The following is a 17136-nucleotide window of genomic DNA, read 5'->3' as shown; positions in this document are numbered from 1 at the left end:
GACAAATTTTCGGTTGGCCAGCCAATAGCAGCCAAATGCGATGGTCTGCCTTGGAAAATGTAGATTTCAGAATATTTAAGGGACATGGACGTCGTTTCAAGGAAAGTACAGCTAAAACTATTTATTTGGTGAACTTAATATATGGTTAATTAATAATTGTTTAAAATGTATATGTAACATTTCGCTTTCACCTTTTTTGTTTATTTCTTAAATTATTGATTTCACTATATATATATATATATATATATATATATATATATATATATATATATATATATATATATATATATATATATATATATATATATATATATATGTAACCTGAATACTTATTCTGAGATAAATTAAAATTAAAGAGCAAAATGTACAACAACTTTAAAATCCATATCTTTATATATGCAGAAAACTATAGAATCCTGTGAATGTAACAATGGACAACAAGGTAATTACAGAAAAAGATTTATTCTTACAACAATCTCTTCATACACAGTTTGAGGCTGAGATCATATTTACATAAACAACAATGGCTTTTGAGTGTACATTAAAATGCTTGAATTAGATAAATAACAATTCATGACACTGCTGTTCTGTTGACTGTAAAACATTCTGACTTTATCCCTATGTTTAATACAAAAATACTTTGATATCATACATCGTGTTGTTTCCTGGTCCATATTTGGATGATTTAAAAACTACATAAAAGAACAGAACGTTGTCTTTCTTATTCTTGGCCTCCAGTCAGTTTGTGGAATAGTTCTTCGTCTAGCGTCTCGTTCTGGTCTTTGGAGCGTGTCGATAGGAAGATGTAGCCTCCGATGAACTCGTGCACCACTTTGCAGTCGCAACTCAGACAACAGAATGCTATCGTAACGTTCTGGTCAAACTCGATGGTCACCTGCAATCACACACAACCTCAGAGGTTCGTACATACTGAAATCCAATGTTCCCTCTAATGTAAGATCCTGCGCATTTGCGCATTGCTCACGCGTCCTCTGCTTACAGCTGTTCAAAATAAAATATAATAATAATAAACACATTATTTATTCTGTACGATTTTGCAATGCAACAATGCTAGTGACATGTGACAATAAGTGGCCATAACAGATAAAATAATGTTTGCCAACACTGTTCAATTATTCTAACGTCCGTCGAGACGCTTTAAGGAGGACAGGCAGTCCACAATCACTTTATTGAGCAAAACTGAAACAGAAAGTTACAGTAACGTGCACTTTGTCCCATGCTTGTACTACAGCACACATTTCATTGCGCAACATGTGAATGTTTTACAGAGACCTAAGGCGCAATTCAAATACCCCTCCTCCACCCTTGTTTTTGCCCTGCCTCCATGGTTTTGCGCGTTTACGCCAATCAAGAGGTGTTCCAATCATCCACCAGGTAGGGGGGAAGGGCGAAGTACCTACCTCACAGCGATGTGAGCTCGCAGACCTCCCTACACTATCCAGTGCGAGGAAAAAGAAAGCAGACCAGAAACCCAAAGAAGTGTACAAATGTAAGTAATAAGCATAATTAATTTTTTTTTTATAATAATGACACTGTTGGTTTAGTCAGACTTCAAACCTTTGCCACTGCACATAAATATTGGCGTAAGACACTACACAATGAAACACCTATTGCATACCGCAAGCTGATGCGCCAGATCTTGCATATTAAGCCGAAAACAATGTCTTCAAAACAGTCTTCTTCTTAATAAAGACAGGCGAAATAAATTAAAAAGAGCACAAACTGAGCCGAACATCACGAGTGACAGCCTCTTGTAAGTAAACAAAGATTTGTCGCATCTGCCTTACGTCACTGCTGGCAAACAGCGAGGGTTAATGACGTAGCAAGACTCGATTGACGTCCGTACGCCCCTACTTCGCCATGGCACTAGATGCAAGAGCCAAGGGGCTCTTGAAGTAGAAGAGGGTAGGGGGAGGAGGGAGGATTTAAATTATTTCCAAAGCAGGACCCCCACCCACACACACACAATACTAGTACATAGCTCTTGAAATCAAAATTATTTTGTTGTTTTCATTGTTAGTAGGCAAAATCACCTATAGCAGAAAAAATATGTAATGGAAATGACTGCTGTCAATTAATTATAATAATAAGACATTTAACTTGTAATTATTCAGGTTTGGGACAAGTGTGCTGCTGGTGTGGCCACATTGTGCACCTCTGATGTTGCTCTCATGTGGTTTCCTGAATGCTCTCACGCACAAAAAATTAAAGGGGAAAATTGCAGATGTGGGAGGCACTTTGATGAATTTTGTACATGAAAGATGCTGAAACTAATCCAATGTGGGTCAACACAGCTAAGATATCTGAACAAATCATTCACATTGTTGTTTTATAACTGTAAAGCACATTAGTGTAAGATCTAATAACTATTCAATCAATAATCACTGTTAATTAATTACATTAAATACATTTAATATAAAATGTTGCAAAGGGGCAATAAATTAAAAAAAAGACCTCTGTGCAGAAAATGGCCCATAAGTCAAACTTATGTCTACATTGTTGTTTACTGTGTACATCACTCACTTGTTTTATCTCCCAGTTGACGTTCCACTGCTTCATGTTGGCGAACCTCCACGTGGTGATGGGCAAGCCGGTGGACATGTCAAAACGGATCAGGCGATTGTATGAAATGCCGAGGATCTCATCCTTCTTGCTCCCCTTGAACCTGGCACACATTGCAAAAAGAACATCCTCAAGTGATGTCATGTTGAGTAAAGCGGGTTGTGTCGCAACCTACCTGACAATGTAGTAGTTGATGCCAAACTCTGGCAGCGACTGCCAGGCCTGGATAAAACGCATCTTGGCCTCCACGAGGGAGAGCCGCTCTATGTTCTGATGGGCCTCCAGGATACGCGCGGTTAGCTTGAAATAACAGTTATGGTTGTTACAATGACAACAATGACGCGACATTGACTGACTTTTGCCAACCTGTTTGGTCTTGTGCTTCTTGGCGTAGCGCGGCGAGACAAAGCACTCTGCGTTCATCTTCATGGCATTAAGGTCAGGGGCTGCCTGGCCAGGAGGGGGCGCCAGGCTCTTCATTTGCAGAAAAGACTGGATGTTCCTCACCTCTGACTTGTACGAGCTGTAGGCCATCGTCTTGCCTTTGGAGGCCAGGATGCACGCCGCTTTCCACTTGGCGTACTGTGTCTCCTGCAACGCCACACATTCATTTTAAGGGTTAAAATTGTTCTGGAAATTACATGTTTTAACTAGGGGTGTCATCCATCCATCCATCCATCTTCTTCCGCTTATCCGAGGTCGGGTCGCGGGGGCAGCAGCCTAAGCAGGGAAGCCCAGACTTCCCTCTCCCCAGCCACTTCGTCCAGCTCTTCCCGGGGGATCCCGAGGCGTTCCCAGGCCAGCCGGGAGACATAGTCTTCCCAACGTGTCCTGGGTGTTCCCCGTGGCCTCCTACCGGTCGGACGTGCCCTAAACACCTCTCGAGGGAGGCGATCGGGTGGCATCCTGACCAGATGCCCGAACCACCTCATCTGGCTCCTCTCGATGTGGAGGAGCAGCGGCTTTACTTTGAGCTCCCCCCGGATGACAGAGCTTCTCACCCTATCTCTAAGGGAGAGCCCTGCCACCCGGCGGAGGAAACTCATTTCGGACGCTTTTACTCGTGATCTTGTCCTTTCGGTCATAACCCAAAGCTCATGACCATAGGTGAGAATGGGAACGTAGATCGACCGGTAAATTGAGAGCTTTGCCTTCCGGCTCAGCTCCTTCTTCACCACAACGGATCGATACAGCGTCCGCATTACTGAAGATGCCGCACCGAACCGCCTGTCGATCTCACGATCCACTCTTCCCTCACTCGTGAACAAGACTCCGAGGTACTTGAACTCCTCCACTTGGGGCAGGGTCTCCTCCCCAACCCGGAGATGGCACTCCACCCTTTTCCGGGCGAGAACCATGGACTCGGACTTGGAGGTGCTGATTCTCATCCCAGTTGCTTCACACTCGGCTGCGAACCGATCCAGCGAGAGCTGAAGATCCTGGCCAGATGAAACCATCAGGACCACATCATCTGCAAAAAGCAGAGACCTAATCCTGCAGCCACCAAACCGGATCCCCTCAACGCCTTGACTGCGCCTAGAAATTCTGTCCATAAAAGTTATGAACAGAATCGGTGACAAAGGGCAGCCTTGGCAGAGTCCAACCCTCACTGGAAACGTGTCCGACTTACTGCCGGCAATGCGGACCAAGCTCTGACACTGATCATACAGGGAGCGGACCGCCAAAATCAGACAGTCCGATACCCCATACTCTCTGAGCACTCCCCACAGGACTTCCCGAGGGACACGGTCGAATGCCTTCTCCAAGTCCACAAAGCACATGTAGACTGGTTGGGCAAACTCCCATGCACCCTCAAGGACCCTGCCGAGAGTATAGAGCTGGTCCACAGTTCCACGACCAGGACGAAAACCACACTGTTCCTCCTGAATCCGAGGTTCGACTATCCGGCGTAGCCTCCTCTCCAGTACACCCGAATAGACCTTACCGGGAAGGCTGAGGAGTGTGATCCCATGATAGTTAGAACACACCCTCCGGTTCCCCTTCTTAAAGAGAGGAACCACCACCCCGGTCTGCCAATCCAGAGGTACCGCCCCCGATGTCCACGCGATGCTGCAGAGTCTTGTCAACCAAGACAGCCCCACAGCATCCAGAGCCTTAAGGAACTCCGGGCGGATCTCATCCACCCCCGGGGTCTTGCCACCGAGGAGCTTTTTAACTACGTCAGCAACCTCAGCCCCAGAAATAGAAGAGCCCACCACTGCTTCCTCATAGGAAGACGTGTTGGTGGGATTGAGGAGGTCTTCGAAGTATTCTCTCCACCGATCCACAACATCCGCAGTCGAGGTCAGCAGAACACCATTCTCACCATACACGGTGTTGATAGTGCACTGCTTCCCATTCCTGAGGCGGCGGATGGTGGTCCAGAATCGCTTCGAAGCCGTCCGGAAGTCGTTTTCCATGGCTTCCCCGAACTCCTCCCATGTCCGAGTTTTTGCCTACGCAACCGCTGAAGCCGCACACCGCTTGGCCTGTCGGTACCTGTCCGCTGCCTCAGGAGTCCTATGAGCCAAAAGAACCCGATAGGACTCCTTCTTCAGCTTGACGGCATCCCTCACCGCCGGTGTCCACCAACGGGTTCTAGGACTACCGCCACGACAGGCACCAACTACCTTGCGGCCACAGCTCCAATCAGCTGCCTCGACAATAGAGGCGCGGAACATGGTCCACTCGGAGAGTGTCCAGCACCTCCCTCGTGACATGTTCAAAGTTCTTCCGGAGGTGGGAATTGAAACTCTCTCTGACAGGAGACTCTGCCAGACGTTCCCAGCAAACCCTCACAATGCGTTTGGGCCTGCCAGGTCTGTCCGGCATCCTCCCCCACCATCGCAGCCAACTCACCACCAGGTGGTGATCGGTTGAAAGCTCCGCCCCTCTCTTCACCCGAGTGTCCAAAACATGAGGCCGCAAATCCGATGACACAACTACAAAGTCAATCATGGAACTGCGGCCTAGGGTGTCCTGTTGTCAAGTGCACATATGGACACCCTTATGTTTGAACATGGTGTTTGTTATGGACAATCTGTGACGGGCACAAAAGTCCAATAACAAAACACCACTCGGGTTCAGATCCGGGCGGCCATTCTTCCCAATCACGCCTCTCGAGGTTTCACTGTCGCTGCCAACATGAGCATTGAAGTCCCCCAGTAGAACGAGGGAATCACCCGGGGGAGCACTCTCAAGTACTCCCTCCAGCGAATCCAAAAAGGGTGGGTACTCTGAGCTGCCGTTTGGCGCATAAGCGCAAACCACAGTCAGGACCCGTCCCCCCACCCGAAGGCGGAGGGAAGCTACCCTCTCGTCCACCGGGTTGAACTCCAACGTGCAGGCTCTCAGCCGGGGGGCAACAAGAATTGCCACCCCAGCCCGTCGCCTCTCATTGCCGGCAACGCCAGGGTGGAAGAGAGTCCAGCCCCTCTCGAGAGAACTGGTTCCAGAGCCCTTGCTGTACGTCGAAGTGAGTCCGACTATATCTAGCCGGAACTTCTCGACCTCGCGCACTAGCTCAGGCTCCTTCCCCCCCAGCGAGGTGACGTTCCACGTCCCAAGAGCTAGCTTCTGTAGCCGAGGATCGGACCGCCAAGTGCCCTGCCTTCGGCTTCCGCCCAGCTCACACTGCACCCGACCTTTATGGCCCCTGCTATGGGTGGTGAGCCCATTGGAGGGGGGACCCACGTTGCCTCTTCGGGCTGTGCCCGGCCGGGCCCCATGGGTACAGGCCCGGCCACCAGGCGCTCGCCATCGTGCCCCGCCTCCGGGCCTGGCTCCAGAGGGGGGCCCCGGTGACCCGCGTACGGGCGAGGGAAATCTGGGTCCTTTATTTTTATTCTTCATGGAGGTCTTCGAGCTGCACTTTGTCTGATCCCTCACCGCCACACATTCATTTTAAGGGTTAAAATTGTTCTGGAAATTACATGTTTTAACTAGGGGTGTCCAAATCCAATATTGGTATCTGATAAAATCAGGTATCAGATTATAGCGGCCTTCATCTAAAATGTCCAATACAAAAACTACGATACAAGAAGTCTGTTTTGCCCCTCCTAACGTTTCTTCTTGCTAATTGAGAAGACATGTTGTCATGAGAGCTTCTAAGAGACTTCAAAACACTGAAAAATTGAACACACAGAAATAAAGTACCGTATTTTCCCCACCATTAGCCGCACCTAAAAACCACAAATTTACTCAAAAGCTGACAGTGCGGCTTTTAACCCGGTGCGCTTTATATATGGATAAATATTAAGATTCATTTTCATAAAGTTTCGGTCTCGTAACTACGGTAAACAGCCGCCATCTTTTTTCCCGGTAGAACAGGAAGCGCTTCTTCTTCTACGCAAGCAACCGCCAAGGTAAGCACCCGCCCCCATAGAACAGGAAGCGCTTCTTCTTCTACTGTAAGCAACCCGCATAGAAGAAGAAAAAGCGCGCGGATATTACCGTACGTTTCATTTCCTGTTTACATCTGTAAAGACCACAAAATGGCTCCTACTAAGCGACAAGGATCCGGTTCATGAAAAGACGCAATCTCTCCATCCTCACACGGATTACTATTTCACAGCAACTGATATTCCTGTGAACCGCACTGTGGATACTGTGGATACAACGGGAGCACGTACGGTGAATATTCGCACCACAGGGAATGAGAAGTCGTCCTTCACTGTGGTTCTAGCTTGCCATGCTAATGGCCTGAAACTTCCTCCCATGGTGATATTCAAAAGGAAGACCTTGCCAAAAGAGAACTTTCCAGCCGGCGTCATCATAAAAGCTAACTCGAAGGGATGGATGGATGAAGAAAAGATGAGCGAGTGGTTAAGGGAAGTTTACGCGAAGAGGCCGGGTGGCTTTTTTCACACAGCTCCGTCCATGTTGATATACGACTCTATGCGCGCCCACATCACAGATGGTGTCAAAAAACAAGTGAAGCACACAAATACAACACTCGCCGTCATTCCGGGTGGATTAACCAAAGAACTCCAACCGCTGGATATTGGTGTCAACAGGGCATTCAAATCACGACTGCGAACGGCGTGGGAACAATGGATGACCGAAGGCGAACACACCTTCACTAAGACAGGCAGACAGCGCCGGACGACATACGCCAACATTTGCCAGTGGATCGTAAATGCCTGGGCAGATATTTCGGTCACAACTGTGGTCCTAGCTTTCCGGAAGGCAGGATTCACTGAACTGCTGAACAGTGACACTGACTCCGATGACTTCGACGAGACGGAACCGGCCATTTTGGATCTCACATTTGCCCAACTTTTCAATTCGGACACCGAAGACGAAGAATTCGAAGGATTTACGAATGAAGAATAACTTCAGAAGGTGAGCGCTATGTTTATTTTGTGTGTTGTGACATTAACGTTCAAGCAACATTATGTTGCTATTGCTCTGCACTATTTTGAATTTTACTATGTTTGTGATTGCACATTTGCGTACATTTTGGGACAGAGTTGTTAGAACGCTGGTTTTTAATATATTATTAAAGTTTGTCTGACCTATCTGACTGTTTTTTTGACATTCCCTTTAGCGCAGCGTAGGCGCGGCTTATAGTCCGGGGCGGCTTATAGGTGGACAAAGTTTTGAAATATGCCATTCATTGAAGGTGCGCCTAATAATCCGGTGCGCCTTATAGTGCGGAAAATACGGTATGTCAATGTACCTTACATGAGATACCAAAGAACTTCCATGTGACCTTCCACCATTAAAAAAAATGCATTTATAACCAATACACTAGCTCTATGCTAATTTACATTGGATATACCATATAAATGCTATTAACCAGTAGAAGTGTCCCGACATGATATTAATATCAGATATTGGTTGGATATCAGCAAAAAAACGGATTATATCGGCTTGCAGCGTGCTCACTTGTGCAAAGCTGGACAACCAGTTAACATTTCCTTCAATAAGCACACAAGGTTAGTCTTTTCTTGTATATTAGTCAAGTCATTTACAAAAGGTAAACATGGTAGGCTTTGGCTACTAGGAGCTAGCAGCTACACACAAGCTAAACATACATAATGAGTAGGGCTGTGAATCTTTGGGTGTCTCACGATTCGATTCAATATCGATTCTTTGGGTCACGATACGATTCAAAATCGATTTTTTTTTTCCAATTCAACACGATTCTCGATTCAAAAACGATTTTTTTCCCGATTCAAAACGATTCTTTATTCATTCAATACATAGGATTTCAGCAGGATCTACCCCTGTCTGCTGACATGCAAGCAGAGTAGTAGATTTTTGTAAAAAGCTTTTATAATTGTAAAAGACAATGTTTTATCAACTGATTGCAATAATGTAAATTTGTTTTAACTATTAAATGAACCAAAAATATGACTTATTTTATCTTTGTGAAAATATTGGACACAGTGTGTTGTCAAGCTTATGAGATGCGATGCAAGTGTAAGCCACTGTGACACTATTGTTAATTTATTTAATTTTTTTTTATAAATGTCTAATGATAATGTCAATGAGGGATTTTTAATCACTGCTATGTTGAAATTGTAACTAATATTGATACTGTTGGTGATAATATTCATTTTTGTTTCACTACTTTTGGTTTGTTTTGTGTCGTGTTTGTGTCTCCTCTCAATTGCTCTGTTTATTGCAGTTATGAGTGTTGCTGGGTCGGGTTTGGTTTTGGAATTGGATTGCATTGTTATGGTATTGCTGTGTATTGTTTTGTTGGATTGATTAATTTAAAAAAAAAACAAAAAAAACCGATTTTTTTTAAATGAGAATCGATTCTGAATCGCACAACGTGAGAATCGCGATTCGAATTCGAAGCGATTTTTTCCCACACCCCTAATAGTAATAATAATAATAAGTGTCCTTAATTGAACAATATTGCTGCCTAAAATAATGACATTTGTCAATATAAACAAGTTAAAATAATTATAGTTGCATTATTACTTACACATACAGTCTCCAAGGCAGAAGCGTAGTGGAAAGTATCCAGTAAAAAACGTGTCTGCATCATTCAACTTACTGCGTCATGAGCTTAATTTAATGAATTATTGTGGTCACTCGGTGACAAAAAACAATTACTACTGTAATTCAACTTAAAGACAGCATACCTCCATTCCAGATTGGTAATAATAACTAGGTTAGTGTTTTTCATACAGCACCTACCATTGTTCTCTGTTTGCCAAATTTCACTTGATCAAGCCTTTTCTAACGTTCCACACTACAAAATAATGAAATATGTATTATTTTTGCTGATATTGTATTGGACCAATATTGGTATCAGCCAATAGTCAGGGATGCAATATTAGTATCGTACACCTCTAGTTTGAACTCAAAGACAACATCTCCAGGTGGCCCAGACGCTTGAACACGAGCATTTAACATACCTATTTGCTTAACTGCAGAGAGTACCAAGCTTTTCTTTAGGACTAGCATTATTCCACCTTTTTCCAGGTCGCTTTTCCATATGCAAGACTCTGACACAGAAAAAGTCGTCCTGCGCATATTCGGCCTTCTGAGGCAGTATTTGAGCCTTAACAGAGGCTGGATGCTGCCTGTATGCAAGTAAAGGCCGGAACAGGGGCATTTTAATCCATTTTCTAGATTGGAGTTCTAAAAAAGCAGCATCAACAAGGAATGAGAGAATACATATGATAAATATTCTGTCTTTAGAGGTAGTATCAAAGTCATAACTGACACGGAGTGATGTGTACACGTATACACGTATTTCTGGGCACAGACAAAAAAATGCCTTAATTTACTGTATGAAGTTAATATTGAATATTATATACATGCAGCATTTTTCCACGAATAATACGGAATTTAAGTAATAATAAAAAAAATTATAATATTAAAGTCCTTTTTTATACATGTTCCATGCTGCACTTTCTTTCAACTTGAGCTTTATGTATGCCATCTTGCCTGTGCAGGTGGTGTGTGTTGTTGTGTCTACTGTAAAACCCATGACACAGTTGTGAAGTGAAGTGAATTATATTTATATAGCGCTTTTCTCTAGTGACTCAAAGCGCTTTTACATAGTGAAACCCAATATCTAAGTTACATTTAAAACAGTGTGGGTGGCACTGGGAGCAGGTGGGTAAAGTGTCTTGCCCAAGGACACAACGGCAGTGACTAGGATGGCGGAAGCGGGGATCGAACCTGGAACCCTGAAGTTGCTAGCACTGCCACTCTACCAACCTAACTATACCGCCCCGTTGTAGTAAGAAGTTAAAAAAAAATCTATTCAGGGTGAGGCCATTATACAAGTGGACAACACCCCCCAAGATTAATAGGGGAACGGCGTCTATCAGAGCAGATAATAATACATTACAGTAAACCCTTGTTTAACGTTGTTCTGTGGTAAATAAATTTATAATAAAGTAGAAATGATTAATTATAAATTGGATATTTTTATAGATACAGCATAAAAAAATGTCTAATTGTACGCCCCGAAGGACTTACGGTGTCACAGCGGATGTACACCTCGTTCATGCCGTCGGCCACTGGGAGGAGCAGCTTGATACCAAACTTCTTGTCCGTGACGTTGACGTCAGGCACGATCTCGCAGCCTGTCAGACAAACACCAGGATAACATACAGACTTACATATACTGCACTGTACATACACACAGATGCATTATTTCCATTACTGATAGTTTCTCGTGTCTCTGACCTCGAAGATGAAACTGCTCAATGGGTTCTCCACTGGCGGCCTCCTTGTTCTTGTAGTAGGAGATGGTGGTGTCCTTGAATACAAACCAGTACTCTTTATAAGGCCGGAGCGTCAGTCTTCTTGGTCTGAGTTAAGAGACACACAATAACTAAAATGCACAAAATGTTACATTCAGGCATAAGCAATTAAATCCTGTGAATTGTTTGCACTACTACTTTTAAAAAAGGTTTCTAGGCCATTCCACCAAATCGCTGCCATTTGCTTGCCATGTAACATTCTCAAAATAATGATAATATTAATAATCTGTCCTTTTTCAACTCTAAATCTAAACAAAACACATATTAAACTACTCAAAAATAATGACTTTATTTCCTTTTCTTACAAAGGAGGATGAAGATGGTTTATTTAATTAGCAGGAGTAAATTGTAGCAGAATTGAATGGCTCCCATAGGCTCCATTGTAAGCAGACTTTTGATCGCATTTATTTAATATTTAGAATGCATTAAAAATAATTACATCCATTGTCATGTCTTTCATAATGGTTGTGAATGACAGCCAAAATTCCAAATAAAAGTGCAGTTCCCCTTAAAACATGTGATCACATCAATGTGCCAAACACTTTGCTTCATAAAAATGTATTTTAAAGTACACTTTTATCATGCATTTATATATTTTATTTCCTAGGGATGCAAATGTCTCTGATTCTGTGGAATGGCTCTTGCATTGTAAAGTGTTTCTATCAGTGGTAAACGACTAATAACAATAAAAAAATAACTGGGATTTATATAGCGCTTTTCTAAGTACCCAAAGTCGCTTTACATGTAGAACCCATCAATCATTCACACCACAATAGACGCAGCATACAGGATCCAGGTGGATTTACCTAAAAAGCCGCAAAGAATCTGCCAGTTCTGGAATGTCTGTAATGTCTTCCTGGAGGTGGAACAAACAACTGTGAATTATCCTATATCCTCTTGAGGCAAAGCCATGTCAAGACATGCAATCAATAAACGCGTACCAATCACCTCTTGGGCAAAAACAGCTGTTTTTTCCTACTCTCAAAGCGCCAATGACAACAACAAAAAATATTTGAAAGGATAGTCACAGTGTGTGAAGTATGTCTACCAGGAGTCTGTCTGTGTGTCCGCCTTCCAGCGTCACCTCCAGGTTGGAGAGGGCGGCTTCTACTTCGTCCATTTCTGGCTCGTTGGAGTGGTCCAGCGGTTCAGTGGACATGGTTAGTTTACAGATGTGATACTGGATAGATGAGAGAAAGCACATTTTAAAAATGCTGCTTGTACAGTTCATGCAGGTGATATGATGGCTGCAGTTGACCCTAGAACAGATTATTTTGTCTGTCCTACTTTTTTAATTATTATGATATTTTTTATACAGTCTTGGTTATCATACGGCCAAACTTTGCACGTAACAAATTAGCCTGTTTACCTGTATATGACTCTGCAGTATAGAATGCCCAAACAAAAAATCCCATGCCTTGGTGACTCAGGCTCTGTGAAATGTTTATGTAGTATGACTGTAAAATAAGTGACAGCACTTCGATAAAGAAAGTGAGAACCACTATTGAATTCAATGAAAAAGAGTATGTGGGTTTTGGAATGGGTACGGAATTGGTACAAACCGAATTTGGGGTACCGATTCGCGTAAAATCAAACTGGAGTAATATTTCAATACCTTTGTTATTCATGACCTCACTTCCGGTTGCAGACTCGTCACCAGCTCAAGCACTCGGTGGGCAAACAGGCATATTTGTTGCAGACTTCCTCTTGGTAATGTTATGCTTTTCCATGCCAACAAAGCACGTATACCAGATAGAAAGTGCTCAAAAGCAAGGCCCCATCCACTTTTCAAAATGTACAAGCTTGATACTAATTTACATTAAATATGCCATAAACATGCTACTGATTAGCATTTGTTTCTTTACACAGTGATTTCAACACCTCCAATTTTGTACTACGATGCACGTTACAATCAAACAGCTAGTGTCTAATAAGTTCAATACTGACAGTTTAATACTTTGTAAGACTCAACAAAAGAGTCAGCAACACACCTAGGACAAACTGAAACAAATGCATACAATTGCGACTCAAGTGTGAGGAAACATGATATGGCAACTGGAAAGTGCAGTTATCAGCTCACTATTAAATATTACATGTTAAATGTTATATTTAGTACCATATGAAGTTAATGAACACACACCAAAACACATTGGATTGGTACCCGTATCAGGGATTTACATTATTTCTTATAAGGGACGGAGTGGTGAAGTTGGTAGAGTGGCCGTGCCAGCAATCGAAGGGTTGCTGGTTACTGGGGTTCAATCCCCACCTTCTACCATCCTAGTCACGTCCGTTGTGTCCTTGGGCAAGACACTTCACCCCTTGCTCCTGATGGCTGCTGGTTAGCGCCTTGCATGGCAGCTCCCGCCATCAGTGTGTGAATGTGTGTGTGAATGGGTGAATGTGGAAATACTGTCAAAGCGCTTTGAGTACCTTAAAGGTAGAAAAGCGCTATACAAGTATAACCCATTTATCATTTATGAGAAAAAAATTTGTTTGTAGGATTCTGTCTTTGTCTGACCTTTTGGAACAGATTACTAACATAAACTAAGGTACCTTTTGCTTTTCCTTTACTTTTAAAATCTCAACTAATTCCAGAATGTATTAATCCTTCGACCTTTCACTGCATGCTATCAGCCCCATTTTCTGCTTTTATTTCTCTGGGGGATTTTACTCAAGCCCTAACTGATCCTCACATGAATATCCTGTCCGCCAGCATGAAAAATATTATCAAGGATAAACATACTGTATACCGATCCGCAGTCACTAATCGATCCACTCTCTTTCAGAACAATGAGAATTGTTAGCGTGTACTACAGTACTGTTACAGTCGTTGAGAAGGTCTGATTCTTCCAGTGTCATCAATTTCACAGTGCTGAGGATGCAGTATGTGGTGGCTCTCCAGGTAAACCACTTTAGTAGCAATTGACCTTTCTGCTGTTACAGCCGAATGCTATAAAGTAAGTCTCAAGAAAGCAGGGATGTCGTCAAGAACTGCTGTCTACGCTAGACATGAACACACACTGATGCCAATGAATGACAAAACTGCCATTTGTCTTGATGTCTAATTGTCACCATGCCACTAAATTTAAGCAATAATTGTATAACAGAAAAAATACATTACAAAGAAGACGTACAACTAGTATGATTACTTATTTGTACTATTCTACATTACTACCAGTGAAACACGAGACTAGGAATGGGTACCTTCCACATTTGAACCAATACAGTACCAATTACCGGTACCTGAGAATCGATACTCAACGGTACCAATTTTCGGTACTTTATTATGTGATCATGTGTTAATAAATGTTCATTCTTGACTAATGACAGTATTATATTTAACATTTGCCACTGAGCTGATAATAATACCTCTGCTGTCCAGTTGTTGTACCTTGTTTTCTTACAGTACTGAGTCTCACTTGCAAGTATCATATAGCAGACTTTGCATGCAGTTGCAATTCCAAAAGGGACAAGCGATAGAAAATGGATGGATGGAAGATGGAAGTAGTGTATAGACTACGGCAGAGTGGTGTATAACGAGAGTATGGCCAACTAAACAACAGGTGCCATCTTTGCTACCAAGGACGTGTGCGGTTGTGCCCGGATGCATCCAATAGTTTTTTCTGAAGAAATAAACCAAAATACTATGTCTAGATATAGTTCTAAACATACTCCAGCTCATAAACGTACAATAAAACATGCTTTTATTTTGCGAAAGTATAATTTTGCAGCCGTATTTGACGCATTCTCCTGCTACATTCCTTAAGTGTATTGTCCCTTTCAATAAACATAAAAAAAATACACAGAACGACCAAAAACAACAACTTATTACCCTCATTTTGCCAAAATCTTATTAGCTATGGACAAACAATCACAAAGAAATTATGACTTTTGTGTGTAGAGTATGTCAACTGTGGTGGTGATACTGCAGTGATAATAATAATAAAAAAAACAATTATATTCTCATGCACTTTTAATCAAACAAGATCTGAAAGTGCTACACAATTAAAAAGATGAAAACAGGATGGAGAAGACAAAACATACTCAATGAAATCAAAAATACAAGGTTAGAAATCACATTAGTAATTAGCCTTTCTGAATAAGAAGGTTTTCAGGCCTCTTTTAAGAGTCCAGGTTCTTAATAGCCCTCAGCTGAATTGGGAGGGAAACAGACCATTTTCATAACATGGTACGTGAATACGGTAAGTGTAGTTTTGTACTTATTTCCCCATATTTCTGCACAATACTCAGATATGGTAACACTGACGAGCAGCTGAGAATTTAGAAGGATTTTTGGTCCACAACATATTTTGCTTTAATAACTAATGACATATTTCTTGCCACTTTATGTTGCATATTTTTTTAAAAGATTTTCAGTTCACTTTCTCATTTATTATTATGCCCAAAATGTGGTTTCTTTTACTCTTTCGATCTACTCTGTCTATTTCTATTTGTGTTTAACTTTCTTTTCTGCGGTTACCAAATATCATTATTTAATTTTTACTTAAATTCAAAGATAGTCTGTTTTTGTCAAACCATCTTTCTAATTTATTAATTTTGTCTGTTATTATTTGTATTAACTTCTGAGTGTTCTCACCTGAACAAAACACAGATGTTGTGTTGTGTGTTTACCTTGCACAAGACACTGTAGTTGGTGACTCTCCAGTGTTGACGGCAAACTTTCACTTCCCATACTTGTCTTCTTTCCGAGTTGTGGGGAAAGCAATGTAAAGGTTTTCCACAATTCTCGCGGGAGGAGCAGCCCCATGCTGCACAACAGGGCATTTTCACACATCAAAAAACTGACGGGGAAGTGCCGCAAACACATTGCATCAGCTGAAAGTTGGAAGCAATGGTGGCGCCCTGTAGTCACGTGAGTGCCTTTTCACCAATCACTGAGGAGATCGCCTGAAACCAGGTTGGCCATACTCTCTCTATACACGATTCTGTACTACATCATAGACATATGAGGGCGGCATGGCGTAGTGGGTAGAGCGGCCGTGCCAGAAACCTCAGGGTTGCAGGTTCGCTCCCCGCCTCTTGACATCCAATTTGCTGCCGTTGTGTCCTTGGGCAGGACACTTCACCCTTGCCCTCGGTGCCGCTCACACTGGTGAATGAATGATGAATGAATGATAGGTGGTGGTGGTCGGAGGGGCCGTAGGCGCAAACTGGCAACCTCGCTTCCGTCAGTCTACCCCAGGGCAGCTGTGGCTACAAATGTAGCTTAGCACCACCAGGTGTGAATGAATGATGGGTTCTCACTTCTCTGTGAGCGCTTTGAGTATCTAATAATAGAAAAGCGCTATATAAAATATAATCCATTATTATTATATACACTAGACGCCTCACGGATTGGCTGGAACAGGGCTGCCTCTCCCTCTATACGCAAATCACGCGCTATGTCGAGGGTCTAGCGGTGGGGGCCCCATTAAATGCAAAATGATTGCAAAATTAATGAATGACATGACTTTTCATATGACATTTTACCGCAAACCAATTTCTACCCCCTTCCTGCTCAGAATGTAATAGAACATTTCCCCGCATAGTTTAGTTCTAAAGATGCATCAAATTAAATTCAAGTTTGATTAAAAAAAGTATAAAAATAGTTTCTCTCAAAATACAATTCTATTCAGGAGTGGCCCTGAGCTGGATCATATGTGACGCTGCCTGCCATCTTGCGGCAGGCATTTGTCAGGACTTCAGCAGCAATACCATATCACTGTATGTCATATAAATTATGTAAATGAATGGCATTTCATATTTTTTGACATGCACTACATCATTTAACTACCATACTCCAAAAGTAGTT

The 17136-nt window shown here is 42.6% G+C and overlaps 1 protein-coding gene across 2 annotated transcripts in view; it reads right to left on the bottom strand.

Moving 5' to 3' along the window:
• Positions 1-442: 442 nt before the first annotated feature.
• fermt1 (FERM domain containing kindlin 1) overlaps positions 443-17136 on the bottom strand; it is a 28640-nt gene continuing 11946 nt past the window's right edge. Inside the window, exons 9-16 of one of the 2 annotated variants that reach the window (XM_061929185.1) lie at positions 12370-12501; positions 12128-12177; positions 11245-11369; positions 11035-11141; positions 2950-3174; positions 2759-2883; positions 2545-2686; positions 443-895 (exon numbers count right to left, since the gene is read on the bottom strand). In XM_061929185.1, the coding sequence (XP_061785169.1) occupies positions 722-895; positions 2545-2686; positions 2759-2883; positions 2950-3174; positions 11035-11141; positions 11245-11369; positions 12128-12177; positions 12370-12501 (1080 nt within the window). In that variant the 3' untranslated portion in view covers positions 443-721. Of the gene's footprint in view, positions 896-2544; positions 2687-2758; positions 3175-11034; positions 11142-11244; positions 11370-12127; positions 12178-12369; positions 12502-17136 lie in introns of both variants that reach the window. The other variant, XM_061929184.1, reaches the window with a different exon arrangement.

This window comes from Nerophis lumbriciformis, linkage group LG34, assembly GCF_033978685.3.
Source record: "Nerophis lumbriciformis linkage group LG34, RoL_Nlum_v2.1, whole genome shotgun sequence".
Taxonomy (NCBI): Eukaryota; Metazoa; Chordata; class Actinopteri; order Syngnathiformes; family Syngnathidae; genus Nerophis; species Nerophis lumbriciformis.
This window is presented reverse-complemented; position numbering and strand designations above follow the sequence as displayed.